The 21,189-nt window shown below is 41.1% G+C and overlaps 1 protein-coding gene across 1 annotated transcript in view; it reads left to right on the forward strand.

The window, feature by feature from the left end:
* pkhd1l1.1 (PKHD1 like 1, tandem duplicate 1) overlaps window positions 1-21,189 on the forward strand; it is a gene marked incomplete at its 5' end in the record, with an annotated part of 65,646 nt that overhangs the window by 40,048 nt on the left and 4,409 nt on the right. Inside the window, 22 exons of the mRNA XM_084422953.1 lie at window positions 113-201; window positions 294-448; window positions 617-746; window positions 866-984; window positions 1,123-1,252; window positions 4,641-4,814; window positions 6,622-6,725; window positions 6,802-6,925; window positions 7,035-7,156; window positions 7,367-7,457; window positions 8,156-8,304; window positions 8,452-8,574; window positions 8,849-8,960; window positions 9,067-9,183; window positions 9,284-9,449; window positions 10,033-10,265; window positions 10,353-10,517; window positions 10,649-10,806; window positions 14,820-14,955; window positions 15,066-15,407; window positions 15,489-15,640; window positions 17,517-17,663. Of these exons, the coding sequence (XP_084279079.1) occupies window positions 113-201; window positions 294-448; window positions 617-746; window positions 866-984; window positions 1,123-1,252; window positions 4,641-4,814; window positions 6,622-6,725; window positions 6,802-6,925; window positions 7,035-7,156; window positions 7,367-7,457; window positions 8,156-8,304; window positions 8,452-8,574; window positions 8,849-8,960; window positions 9,067-9,183; window positions 9,284-9,449; window positions 10,033-10,265; window positions 10,353-10,517; window positions 10,649-10,806; window positions 14,820-14,955; window positions 15,066-15,407; window positions 15,489-15,640; window positions 17,517-17,663 (3,238 nt within the window). The remainder of the gene's footprint in view (window positions 1-112; window positions 202-293; window positions 449-616; window positions 747-865; window positions 985-1,122; window positions 1,253-4,640; window positions 4,815-6,621; window positions 6,726-6,801; window positions 6,926-7,034; window positions 7,157-7,366; window positions 7,458-8,155; window positions 8,305-8,451; window positions 8,575-8,848; window positions 8,961-9,066; window positions 9,184-9,283; window positions 9,450-10,032; window positions 10,266-10,352; window positions 10,518-10,648; window positions 10,807-14,819; window positions 14,956-15,065; window positions 15,408-15,488; window positions 15,641-17,516; window positions 17,664-21,189) is intronic.

The raw sequence follows: 21,189 nt of genomic DNA on the forward strand, positions 1-21,189 counted from the left end.
AAAAACATATAATGATAATAATCAAGATTCTATAATAATAATAATAATAATAGTAATCTATTGTATCTACTGTTTTTACTTTTATTAATAAAACATATCATGCTGTGTTTAGTCTCTGGTCAAATACATCATTTTGGCGGTCAAGTTTAGAGAACAACTTCAGTGTGCCGCAAGAAGGCTCTGATGTGGTCATTCCACCTGGTAAGCATCTCTAATGTGACAAATCACAAGAAAAAGCTATTTATCAATATGGTATGCTATTTCATTAAAAAATGTCCCATTATTTCTCGAAGGCATTTGGATGGTTGTAGATGTTGTAGTCCCCTCCCTGAACAAGCTGAAAATAGTTGGAGTTCTGGAGATTCCAGACACAAACAATGGCACCTCCAACAGCAGTGTTTCTCTATATAATAACATTGTTCTGAATGCCACATACATCTCCATTCAAGTAAGCACATAACTACATTCAAATGCATCTTACTGCTATAGACATCTTAGGATTGTTACACCAAATCAGAACCAGACTCTTTCTGTCCTGTGTGCTAATTTCACTTACTTGTCCATACTAAAGACTCTAACTCTATCTGTACAATACATGTTCATTTGACTCAATCAGGGTGGACGTCTGATTGCTGGGTGGCCTGATGAACCCTTCAGAGGTCAGCTGCAGATTATACTGAGAGGAAGCCATTCCACACCAGACTGGCTATTACCATCTGGACCAAACCAAGGGTCCAAAGTTCTAGGTAAATCAGCAGGAATAAAAATAAAGAAATCTCATTATTGATTGTATATGCATCAGAGATGTTCCTCTCAATCGTTTGCCAACTTAAGTGTTGATTTGAGTGGAGATAATGTCTTCCAGGTGTGTTTGGATTTCTTGAACTTTATGGTATGCCACACAACGTGTATCACACTAAGCTGGCTAGCACGTCCCAGGCAGGAAACAGCACTCTCTCTCTACAGGAACCTGTGGACTGGAAGGTGAGAAGTTTTTTTTGAAATGACACAAAAAAAATGTAGACCTTAAGAGAACTTTTGAACCTCCTTGTATGATTGGGTGATGCCTTTTAGATTCCAAGCTGCATTTGTGCTCTTAACCGTTGCACTCTTTGCCTCCAGGTTGGGGAGAAGATCCTGCTGTCCACGACCAGCTATGACCCTTGGCAGACAGAAATCCGCACCATAACTGCTATCTCAGATTATGGCCGCACACTTACTCTGGACCAGCCTTTATCATTCACACACATCGGTTAGTCCCCTAGATTATAGATAATGCCATTATAGCAATAATAGGCATTATGCTGTATCGATAAGCTGTTAGGTACACAGATATACAGTCATGTGAAAAAGACAGTTCACCCTTTTGAATTCTGTGTTGGTTTGAGGTTGACTGTTACTACTGACAGTTGGTATGAGGTGTTTGTGCTGGTATGCTGTGTTTGGTTTTCGCCAAACGTGGCTCTTTGCATTCTGGCCAAACATCTCCACTTTGGTCTCATCTGTCTAAAGGACATTGTTCCAGAATTCCTGAGGTTTGTTCAGATGCAACTTTGCAAACCTAAGCCGTGTTGTCATGTTCTTTTTAGAGATAAGAAGCTTTCCCCTGGCAACCCTTCCAAACAAGCCATACTTGTTCAGTCTTTTTGTAATTGTACTGTCCTTAACTTTAACATTTAACATGTTAACTGTGGCATGTAGAGTCTGAGATGTAGCTCTTGGGTTTTTTTGCAGTTTCTTTGAGCAATGCAGTCTGGCCTTGGGGTAGATTTTCTGGGACATCCACTCCTTGGAAGATTGGCAACTGTCCACTTGTAACAATTGCTTCTCTAAGATCATTGCTGATGTCTCTTCTCCTTGGCATTATGTTAAAACACACCTGAATGCTCCAGACCAGCAAACTGTCAAAACTTCTGCTTTTATAGAGTTGGTCACACTTTCTGATGGCATTTGATTAGCAGCGCCTGACTGTTACTTACCCTCTTAATTCCTATGGAAGCAGTAAGGGTGTACTTAGTTTGTCACACATGACTTCTCCATTTTTTCCTAGTTTTTGTTAAAGGGATAGTTCACTTTGAAATTAATTTTTGATATGTTTTAGCTTACCTCAAGGGCATCCAAGATGTAGGTGTCTTTGTTTCCGCAGTAGTTTCAATTTTGATATTTTTAGGTCAAACCGTTCTTGTCTGTCAGTCATAATGCAGGTCGATGGTCACTGTATCAAAACACAAGCACAGAGTCCAAATTAAAACAATTCCCCATCGTCCAAATGAAACAATTCCCCATCATAAGTACACATTGATGGCCTAAGACACGAAACGAGCGGTTTGTGTGAGAAAACGAACAGTATTTATATCGTTGTTATCTCTTGAAAACAGCACACGCCCAAATGATCTGACGGCGCGGGCGGGTATAGATATATACATAGATGTCGCCTTGGTTACTGCAGTTCATTGGAACGAAACCGTAGCCAAGCGACATCTAGTGTATATATCTATACCCGCCAGCGGGCGGGTATAGATGTATACACTAGATGTCGCCTTCGCTACTGCAGTTCATTGGAACGAAACCGTAGCCAAGCGACATCTAGTGTATATATCTATACCCGCCCGCTGGCGGGTATAGATGTATACACTAGATGTCGCCTTCGCTACTGCAGTTCATTGGAACGAAACCGTAGCCAAGGCGACATCTATGTATATATCTATACCCGCCCGCGCCATCAGATCATTTGGACGTGTGCTGTTTTCAAGAGATAACAACGATATAAATACTGTTCGTTTTCTCACACAAACCGCTCGTTTCGTGTCTTAGGCCATCAATGTGTACTTATGATGGGGAATTGTTTCATTTGGACGTGGGGAATTGTTTTAATTTGGACTCTGTGCTTGTGTTTTGAGCCAGTGACCATCGGCCTGCATTATATGACTGACAGACAAGAACGGTTTGACCTAAAAATATCAAAATTGAAACTACTGCGGAAACAAAGACACCTACATCTTGGATGCCCTTGAGGTAAGCTAAAACATATCAAAAATTAATTTCAAAGTGAACTATCCCTTTAAATAAATAATGACACAGTGTAGTATGTCATGTGTTGTTGTTCATCTGAGGTTTTATTGACCTAATTTTAAGACCTGCCAAGGACCAGGGGTCTCATTTATAAAACTGTGCGTAGGAACCTTACTAAAAGTGTACGTGTGCCCGAAAGCCAAAAATGGCGTACGCAAAAAAATATTCAGACTTATAAAACCGGTCGTACGCCAGAACCTGCGCAGAATTCACTTTAGAAATCCCAGTCAGCGGAAGATTGTGCGCACATGCGTCTCCACCCCGAAATAACCATATATGGAGCTTACAACGCCTAGTTTTACTATGCAGATCCTCATCTGCATATCATTTGCATATGATTATTCATCCACGTGAGAACGTTTAACGGTACAAGACACATTACATTAATAAAAATCAAGTAGTTGCCTATATCTTGCCTTGTTTTTGAATACATAAATCAAATAGTGTAAAAAAAACATTTCAGAGAAAGTTTTTCTCAATCTTTTCCACTGGCCGAATTGTATTTTTAATTGATTTATATTTTTAATTATTATTATAATTTGCACGAAATTATTTGCACATTTGCATTATTTGCTCAGACAATCTGGTATTATCATGATAAGCAATTATCTCTGTGGTTAAAACATTAAAACAGCACGCCACAGGAAAAGTGTTCAAAAACATCGCATCCACAACAAATATTTCTATTGATTGAATATAAAAAAATGTTGTAACTTCTCAGTAATGATTTCATGTTTAAGTGTTAAACTCCATTAATTTGAATGGCATATTTAATCTAAATGTTTATATCAGAAGTAAAACATAGTTTAAATCATTATTTTATTTATTTAAACTGTTATTTGCGTCAGTTTCACTAAACGGCCCAACGCGCTCGCTGGCGTGGACATTTAAGAAGGGATGGATATTTGCTTCAAGTGATAGGCTTGGTGAGTGAAATTATATTTTGTATCATCTTTCTATATGTCTTTAGATTTTCTGTCTAAAAGTGACCAAAAAGACATTTAACTCCAGCTCACCATCGGCGTCGCCAAACTGCTCCATCTCCAAAACGTTCGTACGCATGGGTAAGAGTTTGCGTGCAGGTGCGCAAATTTTTCCGTCAAGTTTGTTTTTATAAATCACAACTTATGCATCGGAAGTGGCGTACGCCTCTTTCAGGGCCTGTTTTGTGCGTACGCAACGGTTATAAATGAGGCCCCAGATGATTTTTATTGTGTCCTGATACGTAAAACCATAGAATTCAAAAGGGTGTACTTTTTTTCACATGACTGTATATTTATTAATATTTATTTGTAATATTTTATTAACAGTAGTGTCATTTATTCCTAAAATGGCAAAGCTAAATTTTAAGCAACAATTACTTAATCTTCATTCTTCATTCTAATATGCTGATTTGGTGCTCAAGAAACAATTCTTTGTGTTAAAAACAGTTTTTTAACACTAAGAAATACACTAAACACAATTTTTTGTGGAAACCATAATACATTTTCACTTTTTTGATTTCAAAAAAAATAAAAAAATAAAATCACAATTAATTAAATTAATATTACATGTATTTGGTCATATAGGGGAGAGCTACAGTGTGCCAGGTACTTCAAGAAGTTATAAGCTTGCAGGCAATGTGGCTTTACTGACCAGGAACATCAAGATCATTGGTCAGGAGTATCCAGAAATGTACACACAGTCTTATGGGGCCAGAGTGCTGGTGGGAAGCTTCTCCAGTGGAGGGATTGATTACAGAGGTATAATCAGGGCTTGACATTAACTTTTTTGCTCACCAACCACGGTGGTTAGTGGTTCTCCAAAGTTACTAGCCTCTCAGGATTTTCAATTTTGCCTCAGCCACAATTTTGACATTGATACAATGGGGGAAAACTGCCATATACGTATTTTTAACGTTATCTCATAATTTGGCAGCAGGTATATTTGGCTGCTGCCACTTTCATACCTGACTCACAGATACATTATACTGTTACACATGCGTTTTCTTTCTCAACTGTTTACGTTCTTAAAACATAACTGTTAACATAAATACTCACCAAGTCCGGCATTGTGACCATTTGACTGTTTAAATGCAATAAGCAGTGAAAAATAACTTTTTGTGGCTTTATGTCTGCGCACTTTGAATGTGAGTAAAATCTGCCGGAATGAATACCATTATGCGTAATACGGCCAATCCCATGGCGAAATTCAAATCCTGTAACACCAACTGTCACGCTTTGGCTGATGAAGCAGACAGACAAAGCTTGATTCCAAAAATATAACAAAGCTTTAATGTACACGGGCAGGTGAACAGGACGCAACAGCGTGTATCACATAGACACGAACAATAACCAACAAGGGACTGAACTGAACGGGGAGAATATATACACAGGGTAAATGAGGGAACTAACTAGACAAAGGTGGATGAGGGTAAACTAATCAGGGACTAACAAGAACAGGTGCAAACAAGACAGAACATAATTGTGACACCAACAATATTCATCCGGGGCAAATTAAACAAGTGAGTGAGGGGAGGTGGGTTTGTGTGTCAACTCTCTGTTGGAGAGATGAGAGAGTGAGAAAACGCAGCTGGTATCGTCTATCTTTTCTCCAGAAAATTAGTATTGGAAGTGTTTCAGATATTTCAGCCTCACATGAAACGCAATTAGGACGAATCACATGCAAACCCACTCTTACAGTACATAAATTGCTGCATTCAATTAAATGGGACACACACACACACACACACATATATATATATTAGTGATGTAGTACTCGAGTCCGGTCTCGAGACCGATTTCTGCTTTCTCGGACTCGACTCGGACTTGTTCCTTCAAAGACTCGGTCTTGACTCGGACTCGACCCTTCAAAGACTCGGTCTTGACTCGGACTCGGCATAGGCGGTCTCGTCCCCATCACTAGTCCACTAGAATACATACCACTAGAAATGTTTTATTTGCTCTGCATGTCCTAACTATGATTAAAAAAGTCAGGGTGGGCTTAACATGTTGATGACAGAGCAGCACTGTTGAAGCAGTTTAGAAAAATAGGCAGAAGATGATGCATGTGGTAGGGATTTTTTTAATGATAGTAAAAGCATAGTCCATATTAAGATGTTAAGACTGCTCCTCTAAACAATTCCCAATCTAGCTTAGTCTGTAGGCCTAACTGTTGATTATAAACTGGGGTGATATTAAATCATGAATATGAAAACTGACATGTTTTTATGGTCTTGGTCTCGACTCCTAAAGACTCGGTCTCGACTCGGACTTGCTTCCTCAAAGACTCGGTCTTGACTCGGACTTGACTGAATTTGAAAACTAACGGACTCGGTCTCGACTCGGACTCGACCCTTCAAAGACTCGGTCTTGACTCGGACTCGGCATAGGCGGTCTCGTCCCCATCACTAATATATATATATATAGCATGGATATGGTTTAATTACCTAGAAGATGGCAGAAAAATATGAATGTTTTAATAAAAATAATCTTGTAATGTCGAAATTATATTTTTGTATTTGCGTAAGTAATGAAAACTCACTAAAGCTGTTGATAACTTGCCTCACAGGAAAAGCCCAGATCAGAAATGTTCAGTTCTACCACACCGGGCAGGAAGGATGGAATGACCTGTCAGACCCACGTTACTCTCTGGTGTTTTATAACCTGGGAGGGGTGAGAAAATGTCCTGACACAGTACATGATTATCACACATATTCCTTACAACTACTTACTGTCACAATGTTTTTAGGTGGTTGGTGAGTCTTACATCAAGGGATGTGCTTTTCATGACGGCTTTGCTCCTGCTATTGGTGTTTTCGGAACAGATGGACTGAGTATCGATGACAATGTGATCCATCACACCGTTGGAGAAGGTGCAGATTCAATGGCTATTAAATACTATTAAACTAAATATAATCACAATGAGTTGGGTAATATGATTTAGCACTCTTCTATTCTGCACTTTTTATTCCAATTTCCCAGGAATCAGAGTCTGGGGTGACAGTAATGCCATCAGGAGGAACTTGGTTACCCTGACACTGTGGCCTGGATCATACAGTGGCAGAGCGGAGGAATTTAACTTTGAATGGAATGCAGCCATTGAGGTAACCCTTAAAGAAATGTACTGGGTTACATGGTAGAGAATTATTACCATATTAATTTACCTTGGTATCTTGATGGCACTCCACAATGCAAGAAGGCTATGGTACATGTTAAAAAAACATGATATAACCATGGTACATGTGAAAACATGATTACTGGCTGAATATATTAGTACTAGATAAAGAACTGATATATTACTGTTGATGTTGTAGGTGAGTGAGGCAACCAATGCAATTCTTCAAGGGAATATTGTTGCTGGCTATGAACGAGTTGGATTCAGAATTGATGGTGAACCATGCCCAGGTATAGAAGCCAATAATTATTTTCAAAAATAATACAAGAAAATTTTAAATAAATAAAAACAAATTGGTTGTTATAATGGGAACACTTTACACTAAGGTTTAATTAGTTAACATTAGTTAATGTATTAACTAACATGAACTAACTATGAACAAAACTTTTGTGACAGTATTTATTAATCTTTGTTAATGTTAGTTAATAAAAAATACAGTCATTCATTATTTGTTCATGTTAGTTCACAGTGCATTAACTAATGTACACAAACACAACTTTTGATTTTAACAATGCATTAGTAAATGTTGAAATTAACATTAATTTAGATTAATAAATGCTATACAAGTATTGTTCATTGTTAATTAATGTTAAATAAGAGTAGTTAACTAATTTTAACTAATTAAACCTTATTGTAAAGTGTTACCGTTTTGATTGATACAAGTGAATTTAGGCATCACAACATTATAATGTACAATTAGAACAATTTATATTAATTTTGTTTTACATTGTTACTAAATTATTCTTTTTTTAATAATAACTTTATATGAGTGTTTAGTGAGTGATTGATGAGCATGTACAAATCCTGATAAATAATTTAAAAAAACCTCCAATTTAGGCTGATAACTGATGTAGTATTGATATACTGTGCATCCCTAATATTTATATAAATATGGATTTTTTTTATGTTTCCAACAATATGTCAAAAGGATCTCCAAATTCAGTGGCTCAATGGAGTCAGAATGAGGCACATGGCGGTCTGTACGGACTCTACATGAATAAAGATGGACTTGCTGGTTGCTCTCAAATCCAGGGCTTCACTGTCTGGAGGAGCTTTGATTTTGGCATTTATTTTCAAGTATGATAAATGATCTGCAAACTTCCTACTATAATAATAACCTACAGTAACTGCAAAGCCAAGTGTTTTATTGGTCAGATAAATTGTTAATTTACTTGTACAAATTCATTGTGCTGGACATTCATGTTTTCCTCTCCTCACTTCCAGGTATCCATGAACGTGTTAGTTTCTAACGTGAGCCTTATTGATAATGGAATGAGTATCATGCCTCTCATCTACAGTCCTCCCTCGCTCAGCCACACATACTCTAACAAAATAGTCCGTGTACAGGTGAGGATGCACTATATGTCTTTTCGGTCAAAACTAAAGGCCAATTTACATTGCACCGACAGATGGCAACAGACACTTTGTAGGGTCAATGAGAGCATCTGTCAGCTTTCATTTTCACAGATTGAACATGTTGAGTTACAGTTACATAATGTAATCTAGTGACTGTCACTGTTGGTCGGCATCTGTTGGTGCAGTGTGAATTTGCCTTAAGAGAATAAAGCTTTCTTATCTTGTTCATTTTTGTATTACATTTTTCGAAAAATCATCTCTACAGGGTGCCCTGATTGTGGGCAGCAGCCCTAACTTCAACTGTTTTGACAGTCTGTCCACAACTATGACCTATGTTATGCTCAGCAAAAGCCACAGGGCCCCTCGCCCCCCCAATGGTACAATACAGATTAAAGAATCATCTATGCACTACTGAATAAATTTGTTTGATGTAACTGATCCATTTTCCGTGTTGATTCTAACTGTATTTTCTGTGTGCAACAGGTGGAAGGTCTGGAATTTCCTGGCCGACATTTGAATCTAACCACAATAATGCACCACAAAAGCCTCACGCTGGACTGATGAGCTACAATGCCATAGCTGGTCTAATGACTGTCTCTGGTGAGTCACATTCCTTCGAAATGTGTACGACTCTTCAGTTTAAAACCTTCATTATACAAAAAAAAAAGCATCTATTTACACTATCTGTTTCTATTTCCAGACACAACTTTTGTTGGGTTCAAGAATGTGTGCTCAACAGAGACAAATTACATGTTCATGACTAACCCGGGAAATGAGGATCTGCAACATCCAATCAGTGTTGAGAGGATAGGCAAGATAAACAGCACAGAGGATGCTCTGGCATACATTCATCGGCCTGATCTGGGGTAAACCAAAAGCTTATAGTCAATGTCAATTCACAAAGTTAACACTGTTAATTAAGGATGTGCGAGACAGTCCACTAAATTGTATTAAACATTCTACATCATTTAATTATAACTGAACAAGAGGGGAGTGCCCTCTGATGGACATCCAGGGCACTCCAGCTGGTGATCGTGACAGATATTCAAATGTAAACTGTTTTTGACTATCTTCTGGAGTTGTTAGACTAGTCGGTTTAAAAAATTCTATGTTAATGAAGTTAGTCGTGGTGTGCATCTCTACTGTTAATAAACTATTAGTCCCGAAAAAATAATTATGAAACATTATTAAGAAGCTGCTTTCCTGTAGCTCAAACAGTAGAGGGTTGGCGCATGCAACGCCAAGGTCATGGGTTCGATTCCCAGTGAAAACAAGAACTGATAAGAATATAAATATGTACCTTGAAATGCAATGTAAGTCGCTTTGGCAAAATGCATCTGCCAAATGCATAAAAGTAAATGTAGAAAGACAACAATAAAAATGTATGATTGATAGGGATGACCAAAAATATGAAGTGACTGATTGATTTTTTCCACTCTTATATCTCAGCAAAGTGAACCCATCAGACTGTGTGGACATGGACTGTGATGCTAAGAAGAAGACGATGTTGAAGGATCTGGATGGCAGTTTCCTGGGTGCAGTAGGAGCAGTGGTGCCCCAGTCCGAGTACGAGTGGAACGGGGATCCCCGACACGGACTGGGCGATTACCGCATCCCCAAAGTCATGCTCACCTCTCTCAACGGCAGCCGGATACCTGTGAATCAAATCGCTCCTTACAAAGGTACAGTACATTACAGTGATCTAAGAGAGAGAACTTAAAATGATGGAGCTGCTTTTAACGTATGACGTGGCTGTTTTACCTGTGCAGGAGTGATCAGAGACACCTGTACGTACATGAACACCTGGCAGAGCTACAAGTGCTTTGGGCTCAACTATAGGATGCTGGTCATCGAAAGTTTGGACGCAGACACAGAGACCAGGCGTCTTTCACCTGTAGCCATCCTGGGGGACAAATATGTGGATTTGGTGAATGGTATGACTCTTACCCCCCCTATAACACCTACTATTTTATGCATAATATAATTTAGGATTTTATAAAAGCAGAAAAGGTTTAAGGTTTGTGTATTATTTGATTTTAATCTTACTGTGAATATCTTGTTTCAGGCCCACAAGACCACGGCTGGTGCGCCGGCTACACGTGTCAGAAGCGAGTATCTCTCTTCCACGCCATTGTGGCCACTAATAAATCCTTTGACATCTTTTTCACCAGCACAACACCACAGAAGCTGAGACTTATGTTACTGAATGCTGGACCTACAGAGGTTAGTAAGATGGATTATACTGACAATAGACTATACTGACCTGTAAGCATCTACAGGTGATACAAAATTTAGAACAATAAAAGGCATATTAGGAGAAAACAATCTTTAATCAGTTTTATCCTGCATTATTATTTTATTTCCATTTTGTTTTCTAATTTAATATAAAAAAAATCAAATATCTTGTTTGTTTTTTTGAATTGTGCAGAACATTTCTATCTTTAAAATATTCAAAATAAATGAGTTGATAAATCAATATCAAATCAATATAAATGAATATATATATATATATATATATATATATACAGTGGGTACGGAAAGTATTCATACCCCCGGTAAATATGATCAAAAATGGTTGTAAAAAATAAATCTTTCATTCAAAAAATGTGATCTTTCATTCAAAAAATTGGCAAAATTCTATTCTTTCATTGAAGTAAAATAATTCAAATTGGGGGGGGGAATCACATTATGAAATAAATGTTTTTCTCCAAAACATGTTGGCCACAATTATTCATACCCCTAGAATGTTTTATGAATAAAATATCTCTGAAGTATATTCTCATTAATATTTACCTTTTTTTAGCACACCAGGGAGACTAGGAACATGAAATTGTCCAGCCATGATTTCTTGTTTCACAGGATTTTAAATATGAGGAAACACAAAGGCCAAATTCCCTTAATCATCCATCACAATGAATAAAACCAAATAATACAGTTCTGATTTGCAGCAAAAGATTGTTAAGCGTCACAAAATTGAAAGTGGATGTAAGAAAATAGCTAAATAATTGAAAATACCCATTTTGACCATCAGAGCAATAATTAAGAAGTTAAAATCAAGTAAAAATGTTACAAATCTGCCAGGAAGAGGACGTGTGTCTATATTATATTAATGCACGGTGAGGAGGATGGTTTGAGTGGCCAAAGACTCTCCAAGGATCAAAGATGGAGAATTGCAGAGATTAGTTGAGTCTTGAGGTCAGAAAGCCTATAAAAAAAAAATCAAACAACCCCTACATCACCACATGTTGTTTGGGAGGGTTTCAAGAAAAATGTTTTTCTGCTGGAGGTCCTGGACTTCTTATTCAGATACATGGCATCGTGGATTCTATCAAATATAAACGGATAAAAAAATCTGCTAGAAATCTTATAATGGGCCGTGGTTGGATCTTCCATCAGGACAACGATCCAAAACAAACATCAAAATCAACACAAAAATGTGTTTCGGAGCACAAAAAGCATCTGCCATGACCGTCCCAGTTCCCTGACCTGATGAGTGGAGTGAACTGAAGAGAAGAAGCACCAACATGGATCTGGGAATCTGAAGGATCTGGAGAGATTCTGTATGAAGGAATGATCGCTGATCTCTTGTCAGGTGTTCTCCAAACTCATCAGGCATTATAGAAGAAGACTCAGATCTGTTATCTTGGCAAAAGGAGATTGCAAAAAGGTATTTACTAAAAGGGTATGAATAATTGTGGCCAACGTGTTTTGGAGAAAAACATTTATTTCATAATGTGATTTCCCCCCCCAATTTGAATTCTAAATCAAATTTTTTGAATGAAAGATTTATTTTTTACAGCCATTTTTGGTCATATTTACCGGGGGTATGAATACTTTCTGTACGCACTGTATATGTACATATATATAAAAATGTATACCTAATATAATATTTGTATAATTGATGATGATGATAATAATAATTACTATTATTTATTCATTTATTAACAAATATAATGTAAAATAATATAGTAATTAAAAAAAAAAATTCTATAGTTTATTAATTTATGTCACAAAATTATTTGACATATTTGTAACTGTACGTTCACACCGCCGCCGGCGAGAGTGGCAAAATTCGCTCTCGCCACCCTGCCAACGACGCCGGAGAAAGATTCGGGGACGCTCTGATACTCTGACGTAGATCGAAATAGACCAATGTTTACAGGACTGTGTTCTCTGGAATCCTCTCAGGCGGAGGACTTCTACATTCTGATTGGTTGCCGCCGAACCGCGTCATAGCTTATTACCATAAAGTTGACCTGACTTCAACTCTCTTCGCCACTCTCACCGTCCAAGACGCACCACGCCACCCTCGCCGGAGCTCGCAGCCGGCTCTCATTGAAAATGAATGACTTCCGGCCACTTTGACGCTCTCGCCAGCGGCGGTGTGAACGCACAGTTAATATTTTATTTAAAGGCTACAAAAGTTGACCCAAAACACAATCCAGGAAAATGAATAAGCTAGTTATAAATTTATAGTTATAGTTATATATTTATATAAATAAATAAATAAACTACATTATGCTGGATATAATATATCCAAAACTGCATAAAAAAAAAATAGGACTGCAAACCTGCAATTATATATGTATCCGGGCGAAGACAAATAAACTATACAATATTCACATAACAAAATCAACCAAATCAAAACACAATTGTACATAAACTTTAAATCCTGGGAGTATTTGTAACAGCAGTCAAATACACGATCAGCTCCTAATAAGTCTTTCAAAACACAATACACGTTTAATACACCTACATTCATGCACCATTAAAATATGCAAGTTGCATTTAGACCATACATTTCATTTAGTTATACATTTTTTTAAAATATAAAAACACATAAAACATTCAAATTACCTCCAAAATGTTTCCTATTTTAAGTCAGCGTCCGCAATGTCAAGTTTGTTACTACAACACACAAAACATACATGCTCAAGAACAAACAATGCACAGTTTATTGCACATAATAAATCAAACGACCCACCCGGGTATCATTAGTGATATGAACAGGGGAAAAAGAGAATGATACGAGATGTACAAGGTTCGCCACGATGCCAGGCTTGTTGCTACAACAAAACAAACAAAACCCGGGTATCATCAGCAACATGAACAAGAAGGAAGCGGAGGATATAAGATGTACACTCCGTGTGCAGCAGCTCTCCACGCTCACACTCACACAGCATCACGCTGTGCACCCTTTAGCCGATTTGGGCGGAAATGACGTGGGACGCATTTTGTCAAGACGTCACCCAAAAAATACACCAAACACACTACAAACCCACTACACACACACACACACACACTCACAAATATATATATATACAGTGATGGTCAGAATGATTTGCCCCCTTGGTAAATATGGTCAAAGATAGCTGTAAAAAATAAATCTGCAGTTAATCCTTTTGATATTTTATTTTAAAAAATTGCAAAAATCTAACCTTTCATTGAGGTAAAATAATTGAAAATGGGGGAAAATCACATTATGAAATATATGTTTTTCTCCAAAACACGTTGGGAGCAATTATTTGCCCCCTTTTATGAAATACTTTTTGCAACCTCCTTTTTCCAAGATAACAGCTCCAAGTCTTCTCCTATAATGCCTGATGAGTTTGGAGAACACCTGACAAGAGATCAGAGACCATTCCTCCTCACAGAATCTCTCCAAATCCTTCAGATTCCCAGATCCATGTTGGCGTTTCTTCTCTTCAGTTCAGCCCACTCATTTTCTATTGGGTTCAGGTCTGGGGACTGGGATGGCCATTGCAGATGCTTGGTTTTGTGCTCAGTGACCCATTTTTGTTTTGATTTTGATGTTTGTTTTTGGATCACTGTCCTGTTGGAAGAAGAACAATTTCTACCAGAGGTTGTCAGGTTTAGATTTTTTATCTGTTGGTATTTGATCGAATCCATGATGCCATGTATCTGAACAAGATGTCCAGGACCTCTGGCAGAAAATTAGGCCCACAACATTAAAGATACAGCAGAGTATTTCATTTTACACATGGGGTACTTTTTTATCCCTGTGTGCACCAAACCCATCTGAAGTGTTAGCTTCAATTCTTTGCTTAATTTTTTTCAAATAAAATATCAAAAGTTTTTACAGCCATCTTTGATCATATTTACCAAGGGGGCAAATAATTCTGACCAGCACTGTATGTATAATTTTTGTTTTAACTTAAGTTATTATGATATAATATTACAGTAGAACCTTAACTACAGTAATATTCTGTTCTCAGGTTGTCAGGGTTGCTGTATTTTACTCAAACCCTCAGCGGCTGGATGTGTACGTTAACAATAGTTTGGTTGGTCCAACAAATGCTGAGTGGAATACTGGCAAAACTGACTACACTCTGCGTGAGCCAACTTATACAGGTAGAGTACAGCACAATAATGCAAGTTAATACAGCTCCCTCTGCAAGCCAGAAGACCATTTTTCAACCTAAACAACAATTCTTACTTTGATTCCTCTCTGTGCTTCTCAGGGCAATACGTTCCCAGTTTCAACTCCAGTCACGGCTCCAACTTCTTTGACCAGGACTACAAAATGCTGAACATACTTCTTCGTGGCTCAGAGCCAGTCCAAATCCGCACCTCTCCGGTTTTGATCCTGGCCTTCAACCTCCCAGCCATGACTGAGGCGGAGTTCTTCGGGGCAAATCTTATCAACAATCTGGCTTTACTTCTGAAAATACCGGCGAACAAGATTCGAATCACCAACATCGTCCGTGAGGGTACTAATGCTAGAAGGAGGCGTTCGACAGGATTGACGGTGCAGGTGGAGATCAGGGAGCCCCCTGTTCAGACATCCACCAACAGCACCACTGGTGAGAGCAAGAATAAAATAAGTGACAAATACAACGTTTAGATCACAATACAATGTCTTAATATTTATAAACCATCTGCAGAAGACCAACAGTTTGCGGCCCTGAAGAACATTGCTGACGATCTGGGCCGCGCTGCTGTCTCAGGCAATCTGAGTCAGTCCATCGGCTTCAATGTGTCATCCCTTGGCATCATCCCTCCTCCACCCTCTTCCAGTGACCCCACCTGGAACGATGTAAGATGCTAATCAGATGACATGACCAAACTCACTAACATTTTAAAATGTTATGATGATGTCAACCAGCATTTGGAAATTTTAATTGAAACATATACGACAAAGTTGATATTTAAAGAAATATTATGGGTTCAATACAAGTTAAACTCAAACGACCAAGCAACACACTGGGCCCTATCTTGCACCCAGCGCAATTGACTTTGTACACCGACGCATGTATCATTCCTATTTTGCACCCGCGCAAAGCGGACTTTTCCCTCCACAGATGCACGTCGGTTAACTAAGAAATACACTTGCGCTCCCCGGGGCGGTTCAGCGCAAAGAGGAGGCGTGTTCCGGCGCAAACGTTCCCTCATGCTATTTTACAGGTTTAGAAAACAATTGCGCCACTGACCGAAAAAAAACAGTTTAAAGTCAGTGGCGCGTTGCGCATGTTATTCATATGCTATTTTAAGGGCGCATGCTTGGCCTTAATCAATGTAGCGTGTGCACAACGCGCATACACTTTGATTCTCTCATCTACACACAGACGCAGCAGTTATTTTTGCAAATCATACATTATTACGATAGATAGATAGATAGATAGATAGACATTTTATTATAAAAGCATACATCTAGCTTACACATTTACCCAAATTATCATACGCCTGTTTAACCGAAGTTAATTTGGGTGTGTTTCTCCATCCCCAACGTCCCTGACGAGAACGTCGGTCTCCTCGGCCTTGAACCGCTCCTGTCGTGCACCTGGCAAATCCGCCGTTATAATAGGAATCCGCTTTAGAACAAGCGCGCCTGCTCTTAAAGGGAATGTGAGATGTCGCTCTGATTGGTTTATTTCACGTTACGCCCAAACCACACCTATGAATAATGAAGCTACTTCAGACCAACCCCTTTTAGATTTGCGCCAGGCGCAAGAGTCATTTATCCCGCTGGGAAAATAGCAACAGCGCCAAGACCCATCCACAAAGTTACTTGCGCTTTGCGCTTTGCGCTTTGACACTTGCGTTTCAGATCGTTAAAATAGGGCCCACTGGGTTACAGTGAGGCACTTACAATGGACGTGAATGGGGCCAATCCATGAACATTAAAATACTCAACTTTTCAATCCGCTTGTTAAGTCTGGCATCACGAGTGAGCGTTTTTGGATCAAAACATGGACCCAAAGCAAACAACAAATTGAACCAATGCCAAAAGCAAACAACAAATTGTACTAATATACACTCACAACATGCTGTAATACTACCGAAAAATCATGTTCCTAACATTTATCTCTATACCGGATTCATCTTTTATGAATCATTGAAATATTGGTGTCAGGGACGGCATGAGCCCAGAGACTTTGTTGTACACTGTTACATCACGACTTAAACTGTATCATGTCTTGAGATTATACTGTCTGATGTACGAGTTTTAACATGATTTTAGTGTGAAAAAAATAACTTACTAACCTTATCTCTGTGAAATTATATCTAATTTTACAACTTTGTCACCATGACAACACCATAACTCTTAAAACTACTGTAATAATTATGCTTTAAACAGCTCTACAACTCAAATAATACACAAGAATAAGTGCTTTTATAAAATTAAAAGCTTCACATTTCTGTTTTTAAATTCTTCAAAAAACTGGTCTCATTCACTTCCATTGTAAGTGCATCACCGTAACCTCCATTTTTGCTTTTTTAAAGAAAATGAGGGACGAAATAGATTTTTGTTGTAATCAATACTGTCACAAATGCTGTTCATTGAGTTTAGCTTCTACTAAACCCCGAATATCCCTTTGAATTTTTAACAGAATAAGATCCAATAATAGATGCTCTACAGTAAAGCACACAATATGCTTTTCCTTATTTGAACTTTAAGGTCTCTCTCTCAGGTGGCCACTCAGGAGGTGACCCGTGAAGACCAGCAGGTGGAGACGGTCAAGACGGTATCATCCCTGATGGTGGTGGTCCAGCCAGTGGCCGGATCGTCACCCGGACCCCTCAGCATGCAGCCCAGCATCATGGCTCTGGACGCAGCGGTGAGATTTTATTAAAGGGATAGTTCGGCCAAAAATGTAAATTAGCCCATGATTTACTCACCCTGAAGCCATCCTAGGTGTATATGACATTCTTCTTTCAGACTAATACAATCGGAGTTATATAAAAAAAATGTCCTGGCTCTTCTAAGCTTTATAGTGTGAGTCAAAATAGGTATATTTTTTTGGAAGTCCTTCAAAGTGCATCAATCCGTAATAAAAGTGCTCGAAAGCGATGCGATGAGTTTGTGTAAGAAAAATATCCATATTTAAAACTTTATCGACTAAAATAACTAGCTTCCCTTGAACTTGATGCACAACGTAATGACGAATGCGGTTGCCCAGGTCTGTTTGTTTGAACCAAGGGGGTAATCCATCACCCGGAAAGCGTAGCCTCCATGGGGGCAGCCATTGGCTAGCACTTTGACAGCGAATAACTTTACATCTGAGGCATTTAAAGACTCCATTTGTCCATTGTTTATTTCTAAAGAAACTCGACAATGTATAAAAGGCTCCATTACCTTGAATCTTACGTTCCCTTTCAGTCGCTCACGTTCGACGTAACGTCGATGTGATGATATAATTGGGATCACTTCAGGGAGCCCTATCAACTTCGGGTGTCTACAGAACGAGCCAATGAACGTTGGCGTGCGTGAATCGCGTCACGCGCCCCGCAGCGCGGGTATAAACAGGAAGCGGGCGCACGCACACATTGTCTTTCACTTCGGAGCTGAGCTTTTGTTTTGACTTCTGAAAACTACAAGAAAAGACTGCCTTTGAGAACGAGAGGACTCTCCTTCGTGTTGGTGTGACGGCGCGATCAGCGGTGGCCGCAAGCATTGCAGCTCACAACTACTGTTTTCACAGCACTGCTGTTTTGTGTATTGTGTGTGTGTCGGTTCGGTGGGCGTTTCCCTCTGTGTGTTATTCACACTGTGGCTACCCCTCGGTGCCTCAACACTGAGAGAGTTATTTTTCAAACCTTTTTTGTTTTCATTAAAAGAGCAACAAAGCGTGACCCTGCATCTTTTTCAAGATGTCATTCCGCTTGTGCGTTTCTGGATGCCGTCGTTCCCTGGTGCCAGCAGATGGCCACAGTAGTTGCCTCTCGTGTTTGGGCATTCAACACGCTGAGGCAGATTTTGTGGATAGTTCATGTTCCCATTGCGGGAATATGACTATCTCAGCGCTAAGATCGAGACTCGCCTGCCTGAAGGGAGGTGCAGTCCCCCCGCCTATGCCCCGATCTAGTGTTTATTCTGCCCCGCAGAATAGACCTACTTCGGTGCATGATCAGGGTGATCTGAGGATTACCGTGAGGGCTTCCCTGCCGAGACAACATCCGCGGGCCCCTCACGCCTCACATGCGCTGCTGCCATTGGAGCCCCTTAGTGAACGTCTTGGTCCTTCTCCTGAACGACCAACCGTTTCCTTTGGGGCTCCAGCTGACGACCAGATGTCGATCACAGCATCGGAGGGGGAGCTTCAGTCCTCTGGAGATGACGACTTGGCTGTGTTAACACCCTCGGGGCGTGTAGCGTTGTCCGAGACCGATCCAGAATGGACGGCAATGCTTTCCCGGGCCGCAGAGAAGGTTGGGCTTGCGTGGAACCCTCCACCACGTCCCAAACCTTCTCTGTTGGACGATTGGTTTCTCGGGGCGGGCCGTACTGGTTCTCAGCATGAGGAGCTTTCTAGGACGTGGAAGGCACCGTATAGTGCCAGAAGCCGTCCTAGTGGCTCCTCTCCCCTCGCCACCCTCGACGGCGGGGCAGCTAAGGGGTATGTGGATATCCCCCCAGTGGAGTGGGCTGTCGCGATGCAACTGTGTCCAGCGTCCGCCTCCTCTTGGCGGGGTAATCCACGCCTCCCGTCCAAGGCCTGTAAGTTTTTGTCCGGTCTAACGGCAAGGGCTTACAAGGCCTGTGGACAGGCTGCTTCCGCCCTCCATGCCATGGCGCTCTTGCAGGTCCACAAGGCCCAGGCGCTCATGGACATGAACGAGGGTGGTTCTGACCCAGAGCTCCTCCGGGAGCTCAGTGTGGCTACCGACCTCACCCTCCGGGCGACGAAGGAAACCGCACGTTCAGTCGGTCAGGCGATGTCCACCTTGGTAGTCCAGGAGCGCCACCTTTGGCTCAACCTGGCGGATATGAGGGACACCGATAAATATTGGTTCCTGGATGCCCCTCTTTCCCAGGTTGGGTTGTTTGGCGACGCGGTCGAGAGCTTTGTCCAACAGTTCTCGGCCGCACAGAAGCAGACGGAGGCCATCCGGCACATCCTGCCCCGGCGGACCGCTGCTGCTCCCACCCGTCCGCCGGCCGCAGACCCTCCGTCTACTCGTCGCCGAGGTCGGCCTTCTGCGGCGTCCTCCGCTCCCGCTAAACCCCAGCAGCAGCAACCACCTAGGCCTCAGCGTGGAGCAAGCCGCAGGAAGCCGACCCCGCCGGTCCAGGCCGCTGCCAAACCAGGAGGCAAGCGATGGTGCAAATGACCATGAGACGGGCGGCCCAGAGGTGGATCAAGTTGCTCTTCAGGAGATGGCGAACGTGCCACTCCTTCCCCCGGTGGAGGGCCGGGCGGAGAATCTTTTGTTTCCTTTTCTTTATGTTCAGGAGCCACATTTTCAGGACCCACATTTTCAACAAAAGAGCAATTTCTGAAACCTCTGGGCCCCAAGAGGGCGCGCTTGGCGGTCGACGACACTATGCCTTGTCACCCCCAAGCCCCTCTTTCATTGCCAGCGGGCAGCAGTGGCTGTTTTCCGGACACACTGACGCCTCCACACACTCACTCTGCCCTTCGACGGAAGCAGGTATGTGTTGCACCACACACTCAGACCCCACTTCGGGCCGCTATGCCGTCCGAGTCGGGTCCCTGCATTCTGCCGCACTGCCCCACCCCGGGTACGTCTGTGGTGCCATTGGTCCCGCTTGCTTGGCGTCTGGGAGCCTGGCTAGCGCTTTCCAGCCCGTCTCGCTGGCTCATCCATACTATCAGACTCGGCTATGTGATTCAGTTCACCCGGTGCCCCCCTGTTTTCAAGGGCATTCTGTTCACCCGTGTTCTGGCGGACAATGCCCCTGTGCTCAGGGCAGAGATCGCAGTCCTACTGGCGAAGGACGCGATCGAGCCGGTCCCTCCAGCCGATATTAAGACCGGCTTCTACACCCCGTACTTCATTGTACCCAAGAAAGGTGGTGGGTTACGACCAATATTGGACCTGCGCGTCCTGAACCGGTCCCTTCACAGGCTACCATTCAAGATGCTTACACAGAAACGCATTTTCAAGTGCATCCGTCCCCAAGATTGGTTTGCAGCAATCGACCTGAAGGACACGTACTTTCATGTTTCGATTCTCCCTCGACACAGACCATTTCTTCACTTTGCATTCGAGGGACGGGCATATCAGTACAAGGTCTTACCCTTCGGGCTGGCCCTGTCGCCCCGCGTCTTCACAAAAGTCGGGGAGGCAGCCATTGCTCCCATGTGGGAGCGTGGTGTTCGCATTCTCAACTACCTCGAC

The sequence above is a fragment of the Rutilus rutilus genome (assembly GCF_951802725.1).
Source record: "Rutilus rutilus genome assembly, chromosome: 11".
NCBI classification, from domain to species: Eukaryota; Metazoa; Chordata; class Actinopteri; order Cypriniformes; family Leuciscidae; genus Rutilus; species Rutilus rutilus.